Source organism: Mauremys mutica, chromosome 11, assembly GCF_020497125.1.
Source record: "Mauremys mutica isolate MM-2020 ecotype Southern chromosome 11, ASM2049712v1, whole genome shotgun sequence".
In the NCBI taxonomy this organism is placed as follows: Eukaryota; Metazoa; Chordata; order Testudines; family Geoemydidae; genus Mauremys; species Mauremys mutica.
Genome location: NC_059082.1, coordinates 39,745,892 through 39,768,430, shown reverse-complemented (window position 1 = coordinate 39,768,430; position 22,539 = coordinate 39,745,892). Strand labels below are relative to the sequence as shown.

General features: G+C 49.9%; 1 protein-coding gene across 2 annotated transcripts in view; it reads right to left on the bottom strand.

Annotated features, from left to right (window-relative positions):
* Positions 1-1,243: 1,243 nt before the first annotated feature.
* Positions 1,244-22,539, bottom strand: part of LOC123344603 (mucosa-associated lymphoid tissue lymphoma translocation protein 1-like) — a 91,809-nt gene continuing 70,513 nt past the window's right edge. For both annotated transcript variants that reach the window (XM_044980995.1, XM_044980994.1), the window contains exons 13-15: positions 20,507-20,658; positions 10,605-10,730; positions 1,244-2,864 (exon numbers count right to left, since the gene is read on the bottom strand). In XM_044980995.1, the coding sequence (XP_044836930.1) occupies positions 2,502-2,864; positions 10,605-10,730; positions 20,507-20,658 (641 nt within the window). In that variant the 3' untranslated portion in view covers positions 1,244-2,501. The remainder of the gene's footprint in view (positions 2,865-10,604; positions 10,731-20,506; positions 20,659-22,539) is intronic.

Here is a 22,539-nt window from a genome sequence, read left to right as displayed (position 1 = left end):
GCTTGCTGTGGCCCAACATATCTAATCAGCCTTCAGATCCCAAGGAACTACACCAGATAGCCAGACATGCCTGCACACCCAATGGTATTGTGATGTGCTGAGCTGCTTTCCAGGATGCCATCCACACGTCACAAAGTTACTGTCACATGCTGCAGGAGGCAGCCTCTTGAAGGCCCACATTCAGACTCAGGGGAGTGGGGGAGGGAGAGGGAGGCTTGGTGACTGCCACCACCCTGGTAAGACACGGCTGTACACTGTGGCAGGCATTGTGCATGATGCTCTGAGTGTGCGCTCCAGCAGAGCTCCTCTCACCACCGCTGCTCAGTGCACAAAGGCTGGTTCCTGTCTCTCTTCTCAGCCCATAGACTTCAGTGGAGCTATATAGCAGCTGAACATCCACCCCTTGTTCTTCTGCAGAGGGGCAGCACAAGGCCTATGGATCTCTTCAGTCCTCAAAATAGGATTTACATGAAATGTAATTGGTGTCTTCAGTCTGTGACAGCCACTGCACAGGGGAGCTTCCCGCTAGGTGAATCGTTTGCTACAGCAGTGCAATCTACACTGGCAGGGTCCTTCATTTCTTCAAAAAGAAAACCCCAAGCAATTCCCACACCAAGAAAACTGACAATTTACAGTTAAGGCTGCAGTCACATTATCTAAGTACTAGAAAGAAAATCCACACCTTAATACATGGGGTGGGAGTCACAAAGGGGAATAGTTAGATATTCAGTGGGCCAGAGAGTGAGAATGACTCTATAGCAGGGGCGGGCAAACTTTTTGGCCTAAGGGCTGCATCGGGTTTCGTAAATTGTATACAATGCCAGTGAGGGGAGGGGGTCGTGGTCCGGACCCCACCTTGTATCTGCCCCCATCCAACCACCGCTTCTCCCTGTCCCCTGACTGCCCCTGGAACCCCTGCCCCTGACTGCTCCCTGCCACCCCATCCAACCCCCTCTCCATTCAACCCTCTGGTTCCCCCCCCCGACTGCCCCGACCCCTATCCACACCCCTGCCCTCTATCCAACCACCCCGCTCTCTGCCCCCTTACTGTGCTGCCTGGAGCACCAGTGGCTAGTGGCGCTACAGCCACGCCACCTGGCTGGAGCTGGGCCATGCTGCCGCGCAGCACAGAGACCGGGTCAGGCCAGCTCTGCAGCTGTGCTGCCTCAGGAGCTCACAGCTCCGCCACCCAGAGCATTGCACCAGCAGCGGAGTGAGTGAACTGAGGCTGCAGGGGAGGGGGGAGAGCAGGGAAGGGGCTGGGGCTGAGCCTCCCAGGCCAGGAGCTCGGGGACCAGGCAGGATGGTCCCACGGGCCAGATGTGGCCCATGGGCCGTAGTTTGCCCACCTCTGCTCTATAGCCCAGTAGCTATAGCACCCACCTGGGAAGAGGGAGATCCACATGCCAGCCCCTTGCTCCAAAGAATATTCAATAGAAAACACGATCTGTGTGCCTGCCCATCCACTGAAATTTAGGCACCTCAGGGACTTTGGCAATGGACACCCCCAGGGTTAGGTGATAGCTGAGAAGGAGTTTTGTGAATACCAGTGGTGCCTATATGTTGGACCTAGGCACATACAGTGGCAGTTAGATGGCTAAGTCCCCCTTGTGAATCTCACCCACAGATGCCTAAAACCACTCAGACAGCAGAGAACACTAGGTTAAAGCATCCAGCTACATCAGAAGCATCCCACAAACACTGTCATTTCGAACATAATAAAACCCTTAACTCTGACCCATGTTAGAACCAGGGAAAAAACAATGTAATAAATATGTTAAAATACATTAAAATTATGTGCATTCCCAAAATATCAGAATGTGGTTTAGAGAACAATGAACACAATCCTAAATACAAAGCTCAAATATATCCTTTAGAAACACAAATATACGTTATTGTACGTTTGTTGCATGTTCCTTTTAGACAGAAAAGCCTAACACTATTTCAGCACCACATACTGAACACAGCTACACATTCATACAATTTTACATTCGTCTTTTGTTAATTTTTTTGTAATATTTATAGAGTTGAGAGAATTGTTTGCTTTTTTAATTGTATCTGTGGTTGTATCAGACGTGCCTGCAAGGTTCTTGGGTCTCTTCACTTATCATTTCTTACATCAAGCACTGACAAAACTGTAGACATCTGCGTATTAAAGTGAGACTCTCAAAGCAGCTCAGTTGCCAACACTGGCTGTAAATGAATGACGCTTGTTGTTGGGGAATGTGATGACTCATGTCAGTCACACTGTCTAGTGGACAGTAAAATCACCCCTTTGCAGGAGGCCCTTGTTTTAAACAGCTTATAGCTTTGCCTGTGAGTCAGATAACGCTCACTAGGACTCCCTGCTAGTGGGATGAGAAGAGAAACCCTTTCAATAGCAGCCTTGACCATCTGGATGTGATCCACGCCAGACTAGAGAAGAGCTCAGACTAGAACACAGATTATGGGAGTTGTCTGGCTTGTAACTTGAAATACAATGAGCTGAACTCCCCCACATGTCAAGGACAATCCTGTCCTGGGCCAGCCCTTTGCAGGGCTGAGCAGAGGCTGCTCAAGTCACTCTCATCGTTTTCCTCCGGCTCGCTGCATATGTTGGACTGGTTGCTACATTGCCAGCTGTGTCTGGGCTCTGCTCTCAGAGAGCTGGGCCCCTCATGGGCTGCATTCACAGCAGGGGCATCCTTGGGGCACATGGTGGTAGCAGCCTTTTGGCCCGCCATGCAGGATGGGTTTGCAGAGCTTTTCTGGCTGAACAGTTTTGCTAGCAGAGATTTCTGGAGGATTTTCTGCAGACTCTCGCAAGCCCTCTGCTTGGTGCCAAGCTGGGTGTAATGCAAATCCAACTGCAGCAGCACATCGGTCTGGGGGAAGAGCAGAGGACACAAAGGGAATCAGAGATGAAAACCTAAAGCAGGTTCATTTCAACCACCTCAAGGGAGCAAGGCTGGACTAGGTGCTCTTGGGAGCTCACTGCCCCCAAACACTGTCTGCAGCACGTAACTCTGGCCAGGAGACCCAGGTCACTGACAAACTTCACCGGGACAAATTCACTACTAGCTAACTGTGTTATTGCATCTGCTTACTCTAGCAGTGAATCTGACCCATTATCTACCTACTGGACTTCCTGGCTTCCACTGAAATGAGCTCTCTTGGCGACAGGATAAGCTGTGCTTGGGATGTACCCTTTGTCACTCGCGACACATGACAGGAATTTGGCGAAGTGGAGCCAGGGGCTCTGTGGGAGGCTGCTCCTCTTACGGTGAGGATTGTGATTTCTTATAAAATTGTTGCAATGTTGTTGTTTTGAATCAGTCTTCTTGGCCATAGGTGAAGGCACCAGGGAAGGCAGGTCTGGCATTATGGTTCAAAATGAATTAAATATGGCACATTCTGGAAATTAAAAGCTGACTGACCTCAAAATGTAGTTGTTAATGGGGAACTGTCAATGAATGGGAGTGTTTCTAGTGGGATTTGTTCTTGGCCCATTGCTATTCAATATTTTTACCAATGATCTGGAAGAAAATATAAAATCATTGCTGGTAAGTTTGCAGATGACACAAACTGGGGAAGTGATAGGTAACGAGGACAGATCACTGATACAGAGCAATCTGGATCACTTGGTAAACTGGATGCAATGAAACAACATGCATGTAATACAGTCAAATATAAGATCATTTGTCTAGGAAGAAAGAATGTATGTCACACTTACAGAATAGGCAACTGTATCCTGGAAAGCAGCGACTCTGAAGAGGACTTAGGGGTTATGACAGATAAACAACTGATAAACATAAGTGCAGTGCGGTGGCTAAGAAAGCATATAGAGTCCTTGAATGTATAAGTAGATCACTGAACAGAAGTGGGGAGATGGTAGTACATCTGTATAAGTCATTAGTAAGACCACTACTACAATATTGTGTCCAGTTCTGGTATCCACACTTAAAACAGATGCTGACCAACAGATGTTGGAAGGGGTTCAGAAAAGATCTACAAGAATGATTCTGGAAAACATACTGTGCAAAGGGAGCTCAATCTATTTACCTTATTGAAGCAAGGGATAAGGGGTGATTTGATCGCAGTTTATAAGGACAGAGTGCTGAGGTCTAATAGATGGGCCAGCACTCTGATCACTGTAGCTGCACTTAGTTTCTCCCAGCGACGGTCGATTGAGGAAATAGGGAGGAATTGGCTAATCAGATGGGGAAGCTGGGTGAGTTAAGGGACTAATTGGCCCATCAGCTGACTAGCTTGATAAAAGGCAGGGTTAGCAGGGAAAAAGTGGAAAGGACAGAACTAGTTGTGTCCAGACTGAAGGTAATCCCAAGGAAGAGAGATCCCTTTTCCTCCCAGGGCCCTGCTGAATAGAGGTTGATTGTTCTAGGGTCATAGGTATTAGAATTGTGGCATTGCCCTATATTGGTGTTGGTGGAGGGGACTTGAATAAATTATGTGGAGTAGACACTAAAAGAAGAGAGTGTGAGCGGTTTCTGGAGTGATCAAGGACTGGGGGGATGTACACCCTGTTATAAGTGTGGGTTTGTCTGGGATATGGATTCCCCTGCAGGGGTGACTGAAAATGTTTTGGGGGGAGCTGGTGTGAAGGCTCAGCATCCAGACACAGAGCAGACTCTGCTGTGGTTGGCTGAGGAGCAGAAAGAGCTGCAAAACACTATGCAGATGTAATCCTTCTGCCCGTCAGAGCTGGCAGCAACAAAGGCCACATTCAGTATCTAGGGGTTCCGTTTCAATAACACAATGCAAAACCAGCTCGAGCCCCCACCCAGTGACCTGGGCCAATTACGCCTGGGTGCCTCTAAGAGGCAATACTTCCCCTCTCGCAAGCAGAGTCGGAGTGTAGCAAAAGCTTTTTAATAAAGGAGGGAAACAATGCAGCATTATGTGGGGAAACACCACAAACAGGATACATAAAACAAACCATGAGCAAAAGACCCATCCCCAAGTAAGTTTGGCAGTGTCCTTTTCCCCTCAGGGTCTTAAGTCCAGCAACCCCACAGTCACCCCACCCACAGTTTCTGTCCTTGGTCAGTGCAAGCCCAGAGTTCAGAAGTTCATCTGCAAAGTTTACCTCCCAGCCTGAGTCGAAGGCGGGGAGGGGGGGGGGGAAGAGAAAGAACAGGGTGACCTTACATGCTTCCCTGCATGGGTCAATGGCCAATTACCACACCTCTCCATGGGGTTCTGCTATAGTCTTCACCACAAGCCACACCTCTCCACCAGCCCCCCACCCCCAAAACCATTTACACAGCTGTCAGCAATTTCAGCTGTTAGTAGGCAACCCTCCATGCTAGCACACTCAGAACCACTATCCAAAAGTTGGTCTAATACTGAGACCTAGAAACCAATAATTTCAACTCTGCAGCACATAACTAGACTCCTAGCAAAATCAAAACTAACTCTTTTTATACTCCAGAAGGAATCAGTATCAAGATGATGTTTATAGCCCACTAGACATACCTGTCTCTCATCCTCTCTCAATTCATTGAATTTTGGAACCCAAATCCCTTGCCTAGCAAGTGTTCCTTTGTGAAGGGCAAGTCCCTCAGTCATAAACTGCCAAGTACTGCTCTACTGTCCTTGATTCACATAACCAGGATAACAACACTTTATTACTCCTGCCCCAATAACAAAGAGACTGGGGATCCCACAGCAGCCAAAGTGACCATTTGGGCAAGCAGTCCCATCATACTAGGCAAGGTGGGTGTGTCCATGCAAACTAGATCAGACCCTGAAGTCCTTTTCCACATCTCACCACCAGATGTCAGGGTAGAGCTCATTCTGACTCTGCTTACACAGACATTCCAGCACTCCCACCAATTTGAATGTCAATCCCTACTGGCGTGGCAAGCGAAGCAGCAGAAAAGTCTGCAGAAATTAGTCGGTTGTCATCAAGGATCTACAATCTATCCTGAAGGATGATCCCTCACTCTCACAGATCTTGGGAGATGGGTCAATCCTCGCTTACAGACAGCCCCCTAACCTGAAGCAACCACACACCACACAACAAAAAAACACTAACTCAGAAACCTATCCTTGCAACAAAGCCTGTTGCCAACTTTGTCCACATATCTATTCAGGGGACACTGTCATAGGACCTAATCACATCACCCACACTATCAGAGGCTTGTTCACCTGCACATCTACCAATGTGATATATGCTATCATGTGCCAGCAATGCCCCTCTACCATCTACATTGGCCAAACTGGACAGTCTCTACGCAAAAGAATAAACAGACAAAAATCAGACATCAAGAATTATAACACTCAAAAACCAGACCAAGAACACTTCAACCTCCCTGGTCACTCAATTACAGACCTCAAAGTCACAATACTCCAACAAAAAAGCTTCAAAAACAGACTCCAACAAGAAACTGCAGAATTGGAATTAATTTGAAAACTGGACACCATTAAATTAGGCTTGAATAAAGACTGGGAGTGGATGGGTCATTATACAAAGCAAAACCTATTTCCCTATGCTATTTTTCCCACTACTGTTACTCATACCTTCTTGTGAACTGTTGGAAATGGGCCATCCTGATTATCACTACAAAAGTTTTTTTTTTCTCCTCTCGTTAGTATGGCAACATCCATTTTTTCATGTTCTCTGTGTATATATATATTCCTACTGTATTTTCCACTGCATGGCCCACGGAAGTTTATGCTCAAATAAATTTGTTAGTCTCTAAGGTGCCACAAGTACTCCTGTTCTTTTTACTGATACAGACTAACACGGCTACCACTCTGAAATTAGTTTGTACAGAAGTTAGTGAGTCCCAGTGCAGAGGCTGGGAGTCATACCCCGGTTATGACTGTATGCAAAGTGGGCCCAACTGACGATCTGGACTCATTCCTGGTAACAGTTGAGAGGGGAGCCACTGGAGCCAGGTGGGGTAAGGAAATTGGGCCCTCTGGGTGGCACTCTATCTCACTGGGTAAACTCTGTGGCTTAACGACCCTGAATAAGGAACAGGCCCAGAACTAAGATGTTATGAAGGCCACCATTTTAGATTGGGTGGAGCTATCTGTTGAAAAATACCATCAGAAATTTTGGGCCACTAGAGGGGTATGACCCAGGGCATATGCACAAAAGCAGACAGCCTGGGCTGCCCACTGTCTGAAGTCAGGTATTGGAACTGTGGGGGGAAATTACAGATCTGGTAGTACTGGACCAATTTCTCCTGAGCCTCCCAGAGCCTCCCAGAGAATGCCAGGGCAAGGAGGCACCAGCCCAGCATCCTAGAGGTCACAATTTAACTCTCCAAAGAGTTTGCAGAAACCAATTTTCCCAGAAGAGCGGTCCAGCTACTTATGGGACTGGAGCCAGGGGTGGAGGGGGTGGGAATTGAAAAGCCCCAGGAAGAAAAGGGAGGAAGGAAAAGGAACTCTTTCAGGGAATCGGGGACTAGTGTGCTAACAATGTGGAAGGTTGGGACATATTAAGCGGGACTGCTCCAGGATGCAATGCAGGTTCCCAGAGTTCTGTGGATGGACTGGGACTGTCAGGTGTGGGAGGAAAAGGAAAATGCCTACTGTCCCTATAGAGATGGGAAGAAGGGGGCTTGTGGACACTGCCTCAGGATGCTCATTGATCTGGGGGGATTTAGTGAAGCCCCACGGAGGCTCTCAGAGGAGAAGGTAGAGTTAACATGCATTCAAGGGGAGAAGAAAGTTCCCAATGGTACCCCTAGAGGTAAAGGGGAAATGCAGATGGAAGCAGGTGGGAGTAACGGAGAGGCTACCCCATCTGGCTGCAGAGGGTACGGACTGAGCCCCTTCCCCTATAGAAAGAAAGCAAGTGGCCATGGCCCCACATGCCAGAAAAAGAAGCAACTGAGGAATGGCCTGAGTTAACAGAATCAGAACACCCTGCGCAGAATGATACAAGCCAAGGCAAAAATTGAACTGCTCCAGAGGAAAAGGGGAGAAAAAGGAAAAGGCAGAACTAGGCTCGAGGGAGAAGAACAGTCCAAGCCCAAGAGTTGGACAGTCCCAGGTACCTGGATGGCAGAAAGGGTGAGGGGAGGAACCCAGGGGCCAGTTCATGGGACTGGGAGAACCAGAGGCCTTAGAGAAAGAGGAGAAAGGGGGACAACAGGCCCTACCCGGAGACAAGGTGAAAGAAGATAAGGAGAGTGGGCCTGTAGGTGTGAAGCTCTGTGGGCTAAGACTGAATTATGGGAGCAATTTCTGCAGGTGGAGGATGGAACGACCCAGAAAAGGGACCCTACAAGACCAACGTGGGGCAAACGGGCTTGTATAGAGGCAAGAACCTCCTACAAAAAGGGGTAGGTGCAACCCCCCACCCCCACAAAAAACCCACTCTTAGGTAAAAGGGGGAGGTGTGTGACAGAGTGATGAGGTCTAATAGATGGGTCACCACTCTGTTCACTGCGGCCTCAGTGAGTTTCCCCAGTGATGGTTGATTGAGAAATTAGCTAATCAGATTTGGGTAGCTGGGTGAAGGAACTAATTGGTCCATCATCTGACTAGCTTGATAAAAGGCAGAGTTAGCAGGGAAAAGGGGGAGGATAGAGCTAGTTGTGCTCAGACTGAAGCTAATCCCAAAGAAGGGAGATCTCTTTTCCTTCCAGGGCTGTGATGAACAGGGGCCGTCGGTCATAGTGCAATAGGGTATTAGAATTGTTATATTGTATTTTATAGGTGTTGATGCGGGGGGCACGGGGGACGGGACGGACTTGAATAAATTATAAGGAATGCACACTAAAAAAAGGAGACTGAGCAGTTTTTTTGGTAATAAAGGATAGGGGGACACATTCCCCTTTGCATTCCTATGCAGAGAAGGGACATCTGATGTAGGGGGCCTTTTAATCTAGCTGATAAAGGAATAAGAAGATCCCGTGACTGGAAGTTGGATCTTAAAAATTCAAATTAAAAATAAGGTGCAATTTTGTAACAATGAGGAGATTATCCATTGGCACCAGCTTATGGAGGGATTTCATGGATTCTCCATCTCCTGGAGTTTTCACACCAAGTCTGGATGCTTTTGCATACACTGTGGCTCAGCTGCAAAGTGTTGGGCCCTCAGGTAGCAGGGAAGAACCAGTCTCAGCACTGCAGGGCTGACCGGCTGAGGGTCTCTCTGGCCTATGCTAGACAGGTCAGATTAGATAACCAAAATGATCCCTCCTTCTGGCCTTGCTGTTTATCACTCAATCTCTCTGAATGAGCAGCCTCGTCCAAGGTTCCCAAACTTTAACAACCCGCGAACCCCTTTCACAAAAACGTTAAGTCTCATGAACCCCCTCCTAAAAATGAATATTTCCAAGGATTTTCTCCCTTAACGCAACATAAATTATAAAAGCAGTGATCTTGGAAATGTAAAATTTGTTTTTATGACATGCTTATTACACACTATTGATTAATTATTAGTTATCATTACAGTATTTTTATTACATTATGAAAACGGCAACTTTTCCAAGATCTCACTTTTGTAGCTTATATCACTTTCAATTAAGCCTGTTATAAGACAAGGCTCGTAACAGCCAGTAGAAAAAAGACAAGGCTCGTATCAGAGGCGCCAGTAGAAAAAAAAGAGTGTGGGGGCAAAGTCCCCGTGCACCCTAGGGCCTGGGGGGCACCGCCAGAAAAGTGGGGGGGGGCCTGCAGGAGCCACAGAAAAAAAGGGGAGGGACCCGCAGAGGGGTGTGCTGATGCGGGGGTGGCACATGATCCTCGTCGCCCCCCCCGTACTGGCGCCTCTGACTCCTAAGTTTCATCAAAGAGTATCAGATGTGAAACAGCATGAAGGTATTTAAGAAGCCAACTCAAAGAGTTCCTCCTACACAAGCATTCAGGTCTTGAGCAACAATGCACATTACAACAAAGCTTAAACTTGTTCTTCATAATAATGTAAAAACAACACTAGCAGCCTATTTAATTTTAAAAACAGCAAAAAATATCCACCTCCCTTTCCATTTCTTATAAGGAGTCTTGAAGTTTAAATCTCCTTAGTGTGATAGATATGCTTGCTTTGACCTGCTTAGCTCTTGGAAGTCCAGGGGCTCCAGGCTCCGTGCTGCCTGGGGTCCCTATGGAGAGCTCTGTCCGCCATTAGGGAATTTTTTCCCAAGAACCCCCTGTAACATTTGATGAACCCCCAGGGGTTCACAAATCCCAGTTTGGGAACCACTGATTTATGGGCTAGGTAACTGTCTCTTGATGGAATTAAAAAATGTTGTAAGCCACTAGAGATGGGTCTGGTCTTTGCTTGTGGCCCGGCCATCTGTCTGAAACCGAAAGGCCTGGAGAAAACATGCTCTCTGGCCTGAGGCTAGAAAGGAAGTGTGAACAAAGGGGACAGATCTTTTGTGACCCAGCAGTGAATTGCCCCGATAGCAGCAGTGTTGGCTTGGTCATTAATCAGCCACAGGAGAGTTCAAGGCCCAGGGAGAGGCTGCTGCACCATGGCCATATCTGAGCCAATGTTTCCCTTCACACCCAGGAACACGGGTCAGGAATGCTTGAGGATGGTGGACATGTCCTGCAAGGATGGTCTGGGAGGCACCTGCTGCTCTTTGTGGCAGTAAAGCCAGAAGTGAGATTTCCACAGAGGGTGGCTTTTTTACCTGAATTTTCTGTAGGCCACAGAGCCGGAGCACACAGTCCAATTCCTCTTGCTCATACAGTGAGACAAGTAGTGACACCACCCGGTCAGACTGGCAGTCAGTCAGCATGGCCAGTTCTCGCACCTCCTGGAGCAGACAGACAAGAATAAACAAAAAAGCATTCTCAGCACAAGCCAGTAATTCACACACACCTGGCTACTCAAACCCAGCAGTATCTGGGGCTGGCCTTGCCCAGAGAGCTCTGGTTAAGGTAAATCCTGCATTTCCTAATACAAATGGGAACTGTAAGAACACAGGGACAGTTTCTGAGCACTCACTTTTGTGCTGTTCTGGTGGTACAAGGCAGCCAGAGAACTATAGGGCTTTTGCCAGCATAAAGATCTTAAAAAAAAAAAGTACCTCTCTACTTGATGTTACCTGTCCTCCTGTAACAGGGTGTCTGTAATACGCTGGCCTGCTATGAGGGATCATGAGGCCCTCTGGTGGGACATTCCAGCAACTACAACAGCCTGCTGTTTTCTCCAGATTCATGAGTAATGTCTACGCAGCCCACCAGCAAGCCTCCCAGCCCAGGTTAACACACCACTTGTGTGCTAAAAATAGCTGTGTAGACAGTGCTTTGATGTTGCAGCTTGGTCTGAAGCCCACCCCACTCTCTGGGCTTCAGAGCCTGACCTCCAGCCCAAGCTGCAACTTCAAGGTGCTGTCTGCACAGCTATTTTTAGAGAACTAGTGTGAGCACCACTAACCTGAGTCTGTCGAAGCTGGGCTGGGAAGTTCACTGACATGGGCTGCGTAGAGGTACCCTAAAAGGCTTGGCCAGATCCTTAGGTGTGCTGGCTGGCTGGCTGCAAGAGCTGCCAAATGGCCCGGGAATCTCCCCCGAGCCAAGTCTGAATGGCTGTGGTATACAGCTGGTGTATGGGCTTGTGTTCCCCACAAAAGCCCCCTGCAGTCAGTGTACAGGGATGGGACTGACGCTGCACTGACCCCAGCCTAGCTGTTCAATGCCATGTGGCCTTTGCAGAACAGCCCTCAGAATGGAGCAGGGTGTGTAAAAAGTGACACTAGCAGCAAGACAGAACAAGTGGGCATATCACGCCAACTTTCCCATCCGCTCTGATCTCTCATCTGTGCAGGTGGGGAGTTTTGGAGTCTTGGCAAGGGCTTGGTGCACGGGTGCTGAAGCTCCTGAGTTCAGTCCTTGCTGCTAACAGGCATGTCTGTGCGTGAAGGGCTAGTGACAGCAGGAGGCTTTGCTGCATGAACAGAAGCAATTGGTGACCCAGCTTCCATTATCGTGATTAAGGCTTCTTTCCGGAGGAAGCGGATAAATGCAAATACCTTGGAGATTGGAGTATTTTTGTACAAACCAACCTGACCTGAAGACGCGTCTATTTCCAAGTACTTGGTGCATCAGAGACATGCAGATGGGAGGGAGCTCAGAAAAGAGCAACAATGGTTGAGGCAAAGAGTTAGGAGGAAACATTAAAAGGCAGCATTCTTGCTGGTGAGTGGAGAGCATAGCATTGTAAAGGGGTGGAGTTCCACGTCCAGTCCAACCCCCTGGTCAGTTACTTCAAACCATCTGAAATTGTTCCTGGGGCTGCACTGTTCTGTATTTGGTCTCAGGTGGAAGGTGACTAGGCTACTTCTTCTCTGCTGAATTAGCTCAAGTTAACTCTTTGTTAGCTTTGCTCAAGCAAGAGCAACCACACTGTGACCCGGCACTGGAGCTGCATAGAGCGACTGGATTAGCAACACAGTATTTGTATGACAAGCACAGAGTAGCTGCGTCTGCACTGCGTTAGTAGCTCCAGCATCAGCAGCGCTCGAGCTCCAGCCCCCAACCCCTAGGACTAGGTCATGCCAGTTTAAAGCGCCACTGAACTCAAACTGGAGATTTGTCCGTGTGCATGGCAGTTTGGTTGGGGTAACAGCAGAGTTATACCTGGAGCTAACTCTACTGTGAAGACAGGCTGTTAGTCTGGAACAGAACAAAAGGTATATTCCACCCCACGCGTTCTCCTTCGATCACAGCCCATTTGCACTTCACAGCCACTGCGTCCACCTCCCTCCCTCCCACTGAACGCCCATCCTTAAGCTGCTCTTGCCCAGGTCTCTAATGATCAGTTTCTGGTCAGATCTCAAGGCCTCTGCGCCACCTTCACCTCAACTTCGCTGTTGCTTTTGACATGTTATCATCTTCTCTTCCCTTGCCATTTGTTATCCTGTCTTCTCCTGGCTCACTGCCCTCCTCCCTCCTCACCAGCATTTCCTTCAGTGTCTCTCCAGGCAGCCCTTCCCTGCCATTCCCTTGCTGGCATGCATTACCCAGTCTGTAATGGCTACCTTGTGAGTGTTTGGCTTTGCAATCTAACAAACACCCTTAGCAGACAGCCTCGCTGTACATCATAAAACTTCCAGCTGTTAAAGATGATGATACTCCATCCCCAAGACATGAACAATCACAACCCTGACCCCTATACTTACATGATGCACTACTTCTCCCTATCCTCTGTCCGTCTGTCTGTTGCCTCTTGTGGGGAAGGCTTGTCCCTCATTTTGTGTTTGTAAAGTGCCCAACAGATGGCCCAGTGAGTAGGCTCCCAGTTTAGGACTAAAGACACCATCATTCAATCCCCTGCTCTCCTACAGACTTCCTGAGTGCCCGAGAGCAAGCCATTTAATCTGGCTGTACATGGGGGATAGCAGCACTGCCCTAACCCACCGGGGCAGCAAGGATAACGACGTTAAAGATTATGATGTGCTTTGAGAGCAATTGATGAAAAGGGCTAAGTATTATACTGTGGGCACTGCTAGAATCTATATAACCAGATTCCAGGATTTGTCTGGGAGTCACTCTGAAGCCACAAACAGCTGAGGCAGTGCAGAGTGATGGAAACAGTTGCAGGCATGGTTGTGTTGACTAACATATGCTGGCTACCATATAAATATATTAATAACATGTATCATCCACACCATATGCATATAAGTATATATTAAGCACAAACATTGTAACAGCGATATAGCCTAAACTGGCCAATATTATAATCTTGTTCACTTATGCTAAGTATCCCATAACACTTTGCATTAGCTGAAGTAAGCTTTGGCTTAAGTAGACAGGAAAACTGTCAGTATCAGGACATATCATTGTTCCCTCATTGCAACAGAAAGTGAGTTTCACAAACTTTTATTTATCCTGCTATGCAGGTGCAAGAAGCAGGTGGGCAGATGCCCTGTCCCACATGGATGAACTTGTGGACTCATGCACAACACCACATTCAACCATCCTTATGCCATCTCCCTTTGTCCTGGGACCAATGGGCAGAGACTTAATGTCACTCATTTAATCGCTGCTGCCTCACAACCCCTTTGCCACCCAGATCGCCAGCCCTTGGGTGATGCGGACCCCAGGCCAGTTCAGAGTTGCGGTTACAGGATGGAATTTTGTACTGCGGAGGACGCATTTCTGTTCTGGACCGCCAGCCTAGATGCAAAGGTCTCGAAGTATGTCATGAGTCCCAGCTCACCAAACTAAAACCAGGAACTTGGTTTTGTGAAATTTCTGGTGGCTGGGTATAGACTCGTATGTCAGGAAATACACTGACTCCTGCTGTGATCTGTGTTCCCGGGCCAAGAACCCTTGTGGAAAGGCAATTGGTCTTCAGTCCATATGCACACTCTCTCAGCCCTGGCTTACTGTGTCCCTGGATTTCATAGCAGAACTCCCCACTCCCAGGGATGTACAATTGGGTTGGTTGCCGTTGATTACTTGACCAAAGTGGCATGTTTTATTCCCTCTTGTGCAGTTCCCATTGCCCTGGAACCACCCACCTCTTCCTTGAACACATCTTTTGGCTCCATGGACTATTGACTGGCATTGTGTCAGACCAAGTGCCACAGTTTGTCTTCCATTTCTGATGAGACCTCTACAGCCTCTTGGTGGTAGAACGCCCTGAACTGCCCTACTCTCCTGGCTGATGTAATAGCCATTATAAATGCTACCTTTGTTGAAAGGTGTAACAAAGAGCAAGTTGCTAGAAGCTCAAAAGTGGGGGGACCCATCAGCTTTGATAAAAGTAAATTCAGACGTCAGTGTGGAATAGGACTCCATACCTGCAGCAACATCCTGTCCAAGCTCCTCAAAAACATTATGACCAATGGGTTGGAAAAAAGGGAGCAGTTATCCACCAGAAGGTGAAATGTCAATATAGCTGCTAGCTGTGTCCCAGTTAAGCTAATCCTTGATGTTTCAGGCACAAAATATAGTCCTTCACATGCTGAACAGAAGCAAGAATGGGGAAGACCCCCCCTTCAGCCTCCAACAGATGGAAAATCTTTTCCACTCAGCCAGGATGGGTCGACCTTGTTGATGGCTTTCTACTATTCAACACTACCTCCTGCACCTCTCTTGAGTAGGATTCCTCTGCTGATGTTAGCCATGAAGCCTCCAGGCCAACAGGTGGAGAGCCTCAAGGGTTGGGTAGAGGAGGCCGCCATGATTCTGCAAAACTAGGTCTGTGGGAAGTCGGAGCAATAGTGGGAGACAGATTGATAGGTCCAAAAGCTGAGAAAACCAGTGTTGATGGGTAGGTCAGCACAGTCAACCAGGCCTTTAAAAGTCCGGTCGGCGCTGCTGCGGGTCTAAGCCAGGCTAGTCCCTATCTGTCCGGGCTCCATGCTGTACCCCGGAAGCAGCCAGCAAGTCCGGCTCCTGGGGGGGTATGGGACACACAGGGCTCCGCGTGCTGCCCCCGCCCCAAGCACCGGCTCTGCACTCCCATTGGCTGAGAACCATGGCCAATGAGAACTTGGGGTGTGGTGCCTGTGAGCAAGAGTAGTGCACTGAGCCTCCTGGCCCCCCTGCCTAGGAGCCAGACCTGCTGGCCACTTCCGGGGTGCAGCTCGGTGCCAAGATTGGCGGGGAACATGCCTTATCCTGCAGCACCGCTGACCGGGAGCCGCCCGAGGTAAGTCCATGCCCCAACCCCAATCCCCAACCCTCTGCCCCAGCCCTGAGCCCCCCCAAACCCAGAGCCTCCTCCTGCACCCCAAACCCTTCATCCCCGGGCCCACACCAGAGCCTGCACCCCCAGCCAGAGCCCTCAACAAACCCAACTGCGTCCTGCTCTGGAGCAGAGCTGGTGACATTTTTGTTGTCCCTTGTTACAAGCAAATCCACTTGGGGAGTTCCCAAGAGCTGGGAAATGGACCTCCTGCAGTTGCTTGTGAGAAGGATCCTGACTCTGCTCGGAGCCATGCTTGGTACCGACTATACAATGCTTGTGGCGATGATGCTCCTGACACCCAGTAGATGGAAACCCGGGCAGGCAGGTGGCGTAACCCTCCTGATGAGACTGGCTATGCTGGGATACGTAGACCCCCGCCCTTCAGAATCTGATTAAGAAGATGCTTCTTCTTGATACCAAGGTGGCGCCATACCTGTCAGTACTGGAGAAGGCCCAGACGTTGAAGAAAAGTACTCCTGGGGGAATTCTGCACCAAAAAATTAAAAATTCTGCGCACCGTATTTTAAAATTCTGCAAAATTCTGCATATTTTATTTGTCAAAATAATGCAATTACTCTGGTTTCAATTATGTTGGTAATTTATTTAAACTACAATACAATGGATGGAGAATGGGAGTGGGGAGCATTGGAGGAAATCCCCAAATCCTCTTGCCTAATAGTAATGTAGCTAGGTTTGACCCTTTATTTCTAATTATTAATCAACAAATGTATGCAGCCATATGCTCAGTGTTAAATCATAGGCAACTGAAGAGCAAGTGAGGGCTGGGGAATTAAACTCACAATTTATACTGGCTACTGATCATCTCCAGAAAGGTCAGTAGCAAACAGTTCATGGAGTATATTTTGATAGGAATTTTTTTCAGTCCAAAAATTTCTACCAGTTCTAATCACTAAAGCACCATAAGCATTTATAAGCCCATACTGTCCTTTACGCCACTCTGGCCTTAAAACTTTTACACCTGTTTTATACTTCTGGGGGAATTCACAAAGACAATGGGAACAATTCACTAAGCAGGCAGGCTGCTACATTGTGCTCTGAGGGGAACAGAGCTTGCCCCATGCTTACCTCCTCAGAAACACCCTGAAGCTCTCCCCTCCATGCCAAGTGTGCTGCAATAGTGAGTGAGGGGGACAGTGTGTCTGTCTGTCTGTCTGTCTCTCTCACACACACACATACGACTGCCCGCCCTCCCCCGGAGCTGATTTACATCTCTATCAGCTGCTCTGGGTGCCCAAACAAACTTGTCTGCGCTGCCGGGGATGGGCACATGACTGCTCTTGTGCCTTTCCCTTTGCTTCCCTGTCAGAAGTCATTTTTCTGCGGGTAAGCAAAAATATCTGTGGGTGACATGAATTCTGCGAACGCACAGTGACACAAAGTTCTCTCAGGAGTAAGAAAGGGGAGCAGGAGATATCATCGGTGGTATTCCCCTAGACAGTGCCAGCCTCACTGGTACCTGGATAGCCACATCTGGAGGAGGTGCTCAGTGTGGAGATGAAGGCGTCAGAGGTGGTACCCCAGACACTGGTGCCAGGTGAGATTCTTGAACCACTGGTGACATCAGCACTGAGAGGTTCAGCAACTCTCTTGCATCCTCAAATGCCTCAGGAGTAGAAGATACTGGGAAGATACTCTGCAGTATGAAAAGTATGAACATGAAGCGATGTTGAGGCAAGTCCATCGAGAGCCGGTCTTGACAGGACCCATTGGGCTCTGGAGTCAATGAACTCCCCTGGTTAGAGGCGTGCTGTGGGGAGTGCTTCCTCGTAGAATGCCTTCTCAAGTCCTTAGCAGAGTCAACCTCTTTGAATCCCTCAATGACCCTGATATTGAATCCAATTTCCAATGCCTCTTCTTCGGTACCGGAGATGCCGATCTACCCCTCAGTACCAGTAGTGTCAGAGGTGTGCTACTGACCAACGCCGAGGTGCTCAGAGCCCAGAGTAGAGGGCTCAAATGGAGGCTGCAGCACCGACTCCAAGAGCAGATATTTTAATCTGGCTGTTCTGTCTTTTTTCCAATGGGGCCTAGAGCCCTTACAAATGCTGCACTTCTCACTCACTGTAGAGGGGCAGTTACCCTGCTCTGGCCCTGAAGGGGTTGAAACAACCCTGGGAAAGGGCTGCCCCTGGGAGCCAATAGGCTAGGCTGATTGGGGAAGCAGCCACAGCTGGGGCCAGGCTGCAGGCCTTAAAAAGGGTCTACTAAAAGGTACAGGGGCTGCAGAGGGGCAGCCCAGAGACAGGCAAAGGCAGCAGGTCCTAACCCCCTTGCCGATGATGAGTGGTATAGACTGCAGTCCCAGTGAGCAGGGGCTAGATGATGACTGGCAGTAGCCACTGAGGCAAGGTGGGGGTAGAGGGTTGGGGGTTCCCCTGGGTGAGAAGACCCAGAGAGTGGGGGTACTGCCAGAGGGCAGCACCCAAGGTAAAGGGGCACTGGGGTCCAGGAGGGACACAGGGGCCAGTGGGACATAGGCCAGCAGAGGGCGCTCCGGAGCTGGAGAGCTAATTCCCAGGACGACCAGCAGGAGGCGCCGTGCCAATGAGTTGTCACGTCACTACACTCACATGAGCCTCCCCCAAGTATTTAAGGAAACTGGGGTGTGGGTCGCTATTCAGCATAGCCTTGAGTGTCAGGGCTTGAAACCCCGAAAGTGTGGCTTACATCTAGTACCGGGGTGAGTCCCCCACACTGAGTGCTGGAACCCACAGAAACAACAAAAACAAATTTTTGTTTACTAAGAAACTAACTAATTGACTAACTACACTAATGATACACAGGTGCTATATGCAGATAACAGGAAAGATTAGCAGAAGTAAGGCCAGGGAGCTCCAACAACCATCATTGGCGACAGGAAGGAACTGAGGAGGGTCTGGTTCAGCTTGGCCCTTTATGCCTACATGATGTATGTGAGGCAGCAGAGGGCACTCAAGCTGTCCCAGCAAGTACTGCTAGGGGTAAAAACTCTCTGACAACTGTGCATGGGAGCACAGAAAGCCCTACAGTGGAATGGACATGGGCGATCACTTGAAGAAGAATGTAATTTCACCTGCTTGAATGTGACTCCGAGGTAAATCAGGAGACATTGGAAACACATTTACATAAAAGGTAACAAAGCCTTGGCATTGCACGTCACCTCTGCATTTAGAACATTTGTTCTGTGGCTTGCTCTGAGGGAACCCAGAACAGCCTCATGGGGATGCCCTGAGTCACCCATCCTGATTGCTGTGAGGAGCAGAGGGCCATCCCTCCCAGTAGGTGTGAAATGGGCCCGTATTGGTGCTGGTTGGGCCTGCTGCTGCTGTAGATGGCTAGCGCCTCCCACAAGGGGAGCACACTCCTGGGAAACGTTCCCCACACAGCACTTCAGCCCCTGCTCATGCACTGTCACTCAGCCCACACAGGCTCCTCCCTCTGGGAAGGGCATGGCACTGAGCTGTCTCCAGCAGCATCTGACATCCCTCCAGTGTCTCTGTCCCCAGGATACAGCATCAAGCCAGTCTGTGGTGCTCTGTCCCCATGCTGGAGCAAGTAGGGTCCAGGCATGGCTGATTCCTGCTGGCTACAGGATCCCAAGCAGGACTCTCTTCCTGACTGAGTGAGCGTCCTTGGGCAGAACAAAGACACCCAGATTCTCCACTTTATGATGGTCAGAAATGCAATTCCCCAGAGGGTTGCCAGACAGACACTCTGGCAACAGAGTGATATGCCCATTCTGCAGCTCATTCCCAACCCACTTTTCAACACACATTTCCCCTTGCCTGGCCCCTGAACACACCTACCCCGACAGCAGTACCCCAGGCTTCCACCCACCCACCCAAACACTCCCAGCTCCCCTCTCCACCATCCCAAATGTACATCCCACCCTCTCTACACACTGAGCCCCTCAGCCTCTCCTGGACATATACCCCCTCCCAAACCTTACCCAGTGGCGTAGCCAGGTTTTAACAGCAGGCGGAGCAAGCAAACATAAAAAAGGTACCCCCTTTGGCTCGTCCTCCAGCCACGCCCCCCGGATCCTCCGGCCACGCTGTGCCCCCTCCCCCCCTTGGCTGGCTCCTTCGGCCACATTGTGGCCATGCTGCGCCCCCCCCCAGCCACGCCGCCCCCCCATGGCTGTACAGGGAGGCTGGCAGAGGACGGAGGTATGAGGGAAGGTGAAGGGGAGGGAAAGGCAGGGGCACGGGGTACATGGGAGGGGTACACGGGGTATGGAGCTTGGGGAGGGGTTACCGGGGATGGGAGTGGGCTGGAGTCCCAGGGGCTCTCTGTGCAGAGGGGGCTGGAGCTGCCCCCGGGACTGGGAGAGCCTGGGAGGGGCTCGCCGCATGCAGCACCAGCCCAGCTCAGCGCTGGCCCTACCTCTTGGGGGGTGGGGGAAGATGGCAGCGAGCCCCGCCAGGCGCGTTCCGAGCGAGCTGCTTCCGCGCCGGCCTCCCGCAGCCGCCTGCCCCACGGCTCCTTCGGCCGTGTTGCTGGCAGTGATGGCCGGCAGGCGCTGCTTCCGCTCTGCGAACAGCTATCTCCCTCCTGCTGGGAGACACAGCTGATCGGCGGGAGCGGGGCAGAAGCCGGGCAGGCCGTTCAGAGCGGAGCCCCTGAGGCGCTGCTTTTTTAAAAATGTGGGGAGGAGAAGCAGCTGCTTCTGATGCATCCCACTAGCTACGCTACTGACCTTACCCACAAAACATACACCCCACCCACACTATACACACGCCACCCACACTACATAACCTCCACCTGCACACTGTTCCTCCTTCCTGCCCTACCACTGGCATTACTATTTCTGCTGCCTTTTCAATCCTGCTGAAGGGAAGTTCAGGACACTGGCCTAAGGTCCCCAGCCAAAGACATGAAGGAGCTCACCGCGGGTCTGCAGAGCAGGAGTCGGATCTCGGTGACGTGCGGAGGGGGAGCCTGCAGCTTTGCACTCACGTGCATTACGTTAGAGAAAACCACCTGGAAGCGTAGCTCCACTTGGATGCCACATGGAAAAGTCAGTGTCTCCTTCAGCAACTCTGCAAGTGAAATCAGAGGAGTGGTCATTGCAGAGGCCAGAACACACAGCACACCAAGCGCTCTCTGTCTCATTGCTGTGCCACTGCCAGCAGATGGGAATGATTCATAGATTCTAAGAGACCACTGTGATCACCTAGGCTGACCTCTGTAACACCAGCCAGAGAACTGTCCCACAATAATTCCTAGAGCAGACCTAACATGCACTCTTGACTGAAAAATTGTCAGTGATGGAGAATCCACCATGACCCTTGGTAAACTGTTCCAGGGGTTAATTGCCCTCACTGTTAAAAGTGTATGCAGTATTTCCAGTCTGAATTTGTCTAGCTTCAACTTCAGCCATTGGCTCGTGTTAGACCTTTCTCTGCTGGGCTGAAGAGATCATCATGAACTGTTTCCCAAGTAGGTACTTGTAGTGGGGTGGCTGCCCCACTCCAGTAAAGAGGGGTTAAAAGCAGCCCTGGAGAGGGCTGCAGCTCTGAAAGGTGGGCTGATTGAGAAAGCAGCTACAGCTGTGGCCAGCTTAATCAGGGCCCAGCTGGCCCTTATAAGAGGGCTGTGGGCCAGAAGAAGTGGCACTCTCTCTAGCTTCTTGGGACAGAAGGACCTGGCTGCTGGAGAGAGAAGGGTACCTGAGGTGGAGCAGGGCTGGGGAACGGCAGAGGGAGCTGGGGAGCTCCAGCCTAGAAAAGCCCCAGGCTGCAGGCCTTAAAAAGGGCCTACTAAAAGGTACTGGGGCTGCAGAGGGGCAGCCCCGAGATAGGCAAAGGCAGCAGGTCCTAACCCCCTTGCTGATGATGAGTGGTTTAGAGACTGCCCGAGGAAGCGGGGGTTAGATGATGACTGGCAGTAGCCACTGAGGCAAGGCGGGTTTAGAGGGTTGGGGGTTCCCCAGGGAGGGGAGATCCAGATTGGGGGTTACTGCTGGGGCAGAACCCCAGAGCAAAGGGCACCGGGTCTGGGAGGGAGACACTGGCCTGCAGAGGGTGGTCCAAGCTGGAAGAGCTAATTCCCAGGACGACCAGCAGGAGGTGCCGTGCCAGTGAGTTGTCCCTCCCTCCCCCCACAGTACTGTTTTAGGGTAAACTTGTAGGCCTCATTACCATTTGTGAGTTCAACTATAAGACGTGAGCTTAAGTTCATAAGATGTCACAGGAACCTGGAACAGCAAATGTTAGTGGGGAAAGGCATGAAAGGGAGACAAACAGACTGAGCTAGTCCGAACTCAAGGACTGTGTTAAGATCATTCTTGGTTTACCAGCATGATTTTAACACAGTCCTTGAGTATGAAACCAGAAATTAGTGAACCAAAGTTGGTGCTTTGGAAAAGAGGCCTAAATAGTGGACAAAATAAAGTCACCTGCAGTGGAGCACCCAAGGGGCACTACTTGAAGAAGAAGAGGTAGTTACTCACTTTGTGCGGTAAGAATGGTTCTTTGAGATGTGTCCCCCTATTGGTGCTCCACAACCCACCCTCCTTCCCTCTAGTGTTCTCCATAAGGGGTTTTGCGGTAGAGAAGGACCTGAGGGGATTTCGCCTGCACAGTACTAGGTAGCCTCTAGGCAGACCACGAGGGAGGGAGAACGCATGTGTGGGTTGAATGGACACTGCTAACTAAAATCTCTGATTAGAGGAGCAGGGGCGCAGATACACCTATAGTGGAGCAACCTTGGGGGACACATCTGGAAGAACCATTGTTACTGCACAAGGTGAGTAACTTCCTCTTGTCCTTTTGTCTTTAGGATGCTATAGCAAACCCTATCTGCCTATCCGACAAGATAATATCTTGCTGGTTCAAGAAGCCAGACAGAGAACTGACTGCGCTCTCTATTAACGATCTGCAAACTCTGTCACTGTAGATTCTGATGTAATATGTAGGAGT